The sequence below is a fragment of the Plectropomus leopardus genome, unplaced genomic scaffold (assembly GCF_008729295.1).
Source record: "Plectropomus leopardus isolate mb unplaced genomic scaffold, YSFRI_Pleo_2.0 unplaced_scaffold4351, whole genome shotgun sequence".
In the NCBI taxonomy this organism is placed as follows: domain Eukaryota; kingdom Metazoa; phylum Chordata; class Actinopteri; order Perciformes; family Serranidae; genus Plectropomus; species Plectropomus leopardus.
The window spans coordinates 1-4,531 of NW_024647686.1; the positions used below are offsets into that span (position 1 = coordinate 1).

Below are 4,531 nucleotides of genomic sequence, written 5' to 3' on the forward strand. Positions count from 1 at the left end.
AAACCACAGAGCTGCAGGAAGACGGCGGCCTTAGCAGCGCCGTCCACAGGCCACTTCCTGTTGGAGAGACACAAACCTGAGTGCTTCCTGTCCTGCCCTTTCTGAATAAAAGCCCGGCTTTAACGTCCAGCTGATCTTAATCGGGAAGGTGGACATGACGTCCACGTCCTGTACAGGAAGTCCAGCACCATGGTGGTGTGGACATTCTGCCTCGTGATGGACGCCAGCCAGACGCTGGAGCGCTGAAGAGGAAGAAGCTGGTGTGATCATGGCGACCACAACACGTCCACCGCAACGCGTCCACCGCCTTTCTCCTGGACAAAAACATGAGACAACTCACTTCCTGCTCTGACAGGATCCTCCACTGCAGTAAAAGTACACAAACACGCGCTTTTTGATTTTTTTTTCTTTAATAGAAACAGTGTGAAATTATAGTTGGTGAAGCACAGAGATGTCATTAAAACACAAGTAATACTGTTCACTTCGGTTATTTCAACAAGTAAAGTCAACATTAACTTCTTTTTGTTAACCCTTTAAAGTTCTCATCCACTTTAAAGCTATGGACAAATATTTCTTTGCATTTTTTATGTCCTTCGGCTATAATAACAAAGATCCATGTTTATATTTTGATATACCGCATAGTTTTTAAAATATAGGCCCAGCTGAATCATTTACTGTTATAACATTTTAGTATACTAACGTACTATTATATAATTAATTTCATACAATATATACTGGAATAACATTGATTGTTCAAATTATATGACATTTTTGTTTTTTCTTGGCAGAAATGGGCCTCACTTGATCCTTCCGGATTTTGAATGAGCTTGACCATTTAAAGTTTTATTGTTTCCACCGTTTAATCTTTTTTTTGTTTTGACAGAAATGGTCTTCCATACGCGGAGTGATATCGATGTTTTAATGCGTTCACGGAAAAAAGGCCGTTTGTGCCCCTTTAACACTGCAGCTGCCGGTTAGCATGTTAGCTTAGCTGCTGCCCCTCTAAAATCAAAATCAGTATATAAAGACAGAAATGTTCACAACATTAATATATTTATATTAAATAAATTGTGTAGTGTAGAAGCGAATGTCTGTCAGACGGTGAAAGATCACAGATGAATCTGCCGCTATCAAATCGGATCGACTGAACCCGTTCCGACCTCCATTAAAAAATTTGTCATTTTAATAAATTTCACGTTTTAACTTAGTTAATACCAAAACACGACAGGACGTGTTTACAGACGGTAAATACCAATTCTTCTCGTGATTTCGGCGTGCGTGTGACCGAGCGTGCAGCTCTCGTTTTAACGTTAAACGTTAGAAATGAACCTCACCGACCTGAAGTTACCGCCCAGTCACGTAGCGTCGCCTTCCATTAAAATGATCCGTGAAACGGTGAAACAGTCGGCTGAAAACTCGCAGTAACATTGAACACAGCTGCTGTGTCTGCGCCGAACTGAAGGGCGGTCCCTATCGATTTATAACCGATAATCAATCACGACCTGCGCGTGAAACTCTGCCATCGATCAGCTATACGTCATTGGAAATCGGGTTTTTTTTTAAACGGATGTTCGCTAGTAGCAGCACCTGCTAACGTTACCGCGGCAGACAGACAGACAGACAGACAGACGGTCTGTTCCCGCTGCTGCAGTGCAGACAGACAGAGAGACACACGCGCGCGCGCACACACACACACACACGGTGTTGTCGGTGCTCGGGGCTCTTACCGGCCCCGGTGCCGGTCGCAGAGCCTCCCGGACCCCGCCGTGCGTGCAGCCGGCCGTGTGACCGTCTGCCGCGGGCTCCCCGCTCGGTGTCTCCGCTCTGAGGGAAGATGTCGGCGGATGCAGCCGACCGTCAGCTGACGGCAGCTCCGGTGCGGCCGCGTCCCGTTCAGAACCTCCGGCCTCCTTCACCAGGATTCCTCCGGTCTGCACCGAGCTGGACTTCACCTCTCCGGCTCCGTCCAAACCCGAGGAGCCGGTATGAGTCACACACCGACGGCTCACCGGCTGCAGCTGCGACCGGCACCAGCACCGAGGAGGCGGGAGAGCGGGACGCATCCTTCTCCTCCTCTCCTCTCCTCTCCTCTCCTCTTCTCTTCTCCTCCTTTCCTCAGCTCCTGCATCAACATCTGTTAGGGACTGTTAGTTATTTGTGAGGGGAGGAGGTGGTGAAAAAGGGGGAGGCATGTTCAGTTATTTTTTGCAGTGCTGGGGAGGGATTGTGTGTGTGTGTGTGTGTGTGTGTGTGATATCTAATATTCAGGGTTAAAAATATGAGAAAGATTCGATACAAAAAACTGTTTAAACATTTTTATTTGAGGGTCAAGAAGCTTCAGAATCAATAAAAACATAAATAAATAAATAAATAAAAATCAATAAATAACAACAACAAACTTAATCCCTCACCGCTCAGAGGTCAGAGGTCAGAGAGCTGAATCACACGTCCTCACCTCGTCTGTCCTGAGAGGGACAACCGTCTCATGTTGTCAGGTCCAGGTTACTCAGCCGGGTTCTCCAGACCTCCTGCTGTCCTCCAGCTCTGTCCTCCAGCTCCACCCATGACTCGCCGCAGCAGGTCTGAGGGCGTGACTCGCCGCAGCAGGTCTGAGGGCGTGACTCGCCGCAGCAGGTCTGAGGGCGTGACTCGCCGCAGCAGGTCAGCAGGTTTTAATGAAAAAAACGTCCCTGAACGAGTTCAAAGATTTCAAGATTTTTTTCAAACTTTAAACGTGTCATTTTCAAACAGGAAGGCGCTTTCGTCATCGTGGGGTCACATGACGTCCACGAAGAAGTCACCGGCGTTCCCCATGGCAAGGCAGAAGGACTGTCGGGGAGCAGAGAGGTCACGGCGCTGACCTCTGGGTGGCGAGGGGGCTTCTGAGTCACAGTGGGAGGTCAGGGGTCGGCGGGTGACATCGTCGCCCGGGGAACCTGTGGCTGGCTGTTTGTTGGGCAGAGCGCTCACTTCCTGCTTGGTGGACTCTGATTGGCTGGCTCCTCCCGCCTCCTTTAGACCATCACTACAGTTTGACCCGCTGCTGCGACTTCCTGCGAACACCGAAACACATCAGCAGCACTGAACTGTTGGTCATTCATGGGGAGGCACAACTTTAAAAAAAGGATTTTCTTTGTATTTTAATGCTGATTTTTTAAGAAAACATGTCTTCCAAACCTGCAGGTTCATGACTTTGAAAAATATCTTTTCTGTAAAAAATTTGAACAATTTTATAATAAAAATTTTTGGCGATTTTTTTAAAGAAAAAAGAGCATTGGCATTATTTTTAATTACTATTTTTGGATTCTTTTTTCTTTTTAAAATTCTTAATGCTTTTTAAAGACAAAAAAATGAAAAAAAGGGTGATTTTTTCTTCCATTGAAAATTTTCTCCTTTTTTTGGGCATTTTTTACAGAAAAAGACTGGTAGGTATTCCATGGCAGTAAGAAGTTGCAGATTATAGAGTTACAGTCGTTACGTCACCTTCACTGAGCTGACTCCCCGCTCCTCTTCCTGCTCCTCTTCCTGCTCCTCCTCCTGCTGCTCCTCCTGCTGCTCCTCCTGGTCCTGCTCCTGCCCCCCCCCAGGCCAGCGGCTGGTGGAGAAGGTGAGGCGAGCTGTATGGGTGAGGAACCGGGTACTGGTAAGGGAAGGCCGGGGGCCACTGGGGCCCCGGAGCCGGACCCAGCGGGTCACAGTCTGACCCTCCTGCTCGACTGGAGTCCTCATCCTGATCCAGAGTCAGCAAACCCAGATCTGCTAGACAGGACCGTCACATCAGCAGTACTCTGCACCACAAGGTATAAATACTGACAGTACTTATAACAACAGTACTTATACCAACACTAGAAACAGTACTTTAACTGACAGTACTTATTCTAACAGATCTTACACCTCGAGGTTTTCTCACCAAATGTGCTCCAGTTTCTGCAGAAACTTGAACTCGCAGATGTACAGTCTGCAGACTTTTGCTCCAAGTTTTTATTGAGAGTTTCATGTTTAAGTTGCAGTTTAAAATTTTGTCAAAAATCCTTTTATGGTGAAAAATATTTGGAATCCTGTGAGGTAAAACCACTGACCGGTTTGGAGGGTAGTGAGTTTGTGGAGGTGTTTGTCACCATCTTGTGGTCATTAATGGACCTGCAGCTCCAGGTTTGAATAAACAGCTGATCATCAGGTATCATAGTGTGTGTGTGTGTGTGTGTGTGATGTAGTGTACTTTATAAACTCTGTGTGTGACGGTCCTCACCTCCACAGAGGTCTCCGAACACGTAGTAGCACTGTTCAGAGAAGGTCACCTTGTTGACAGTGTGGCGGATGTAACCGGCCTTCAGCAGGTTTCCCGCATATTTGCGAGCTTCGCGGCGGTCGGTGAAACCCTCCACATTACGGTGGAGCCAGTCCACCACATCTGAACCTGGAAGCAGGACAAATTCCAGTTAGAGGGATCATGGTGTCTTACCCATGAGGGGTTTAGGTTGTCTTACGAATGAAAGGTTTAGGGTGTTTTACCTGTGAAGGGTTTAGGGTG

The 4,531-nt window shown here is 47.2% G+C and overlaps 1 protein-coding gene across 1 annotated transcript; it reads right to left on the reverse strand.

The window, feature by feature from the left end:
• Positions 1-2,470: 2,470 nt before the first annotated feature.
• On the reverse strand, positions 2,471-4,417 carry LOC121939217 (segment polarity protein dishevelled homolog DVL-3-like; the record flags this gene model as incomplete). The annotated part of the gene is made up of 3 exons (XM_042482298.1): positions 2,471-3,053; positions 3,484-3,756; positions 4,250-4,417. Coding segments are annotated over 3 exons (719 nt in total), but the record flags the coding sequence as incomplete, so codon positions are not given.
• Positions 4,418-4,531: the final 114 nt, after the last annotated feature.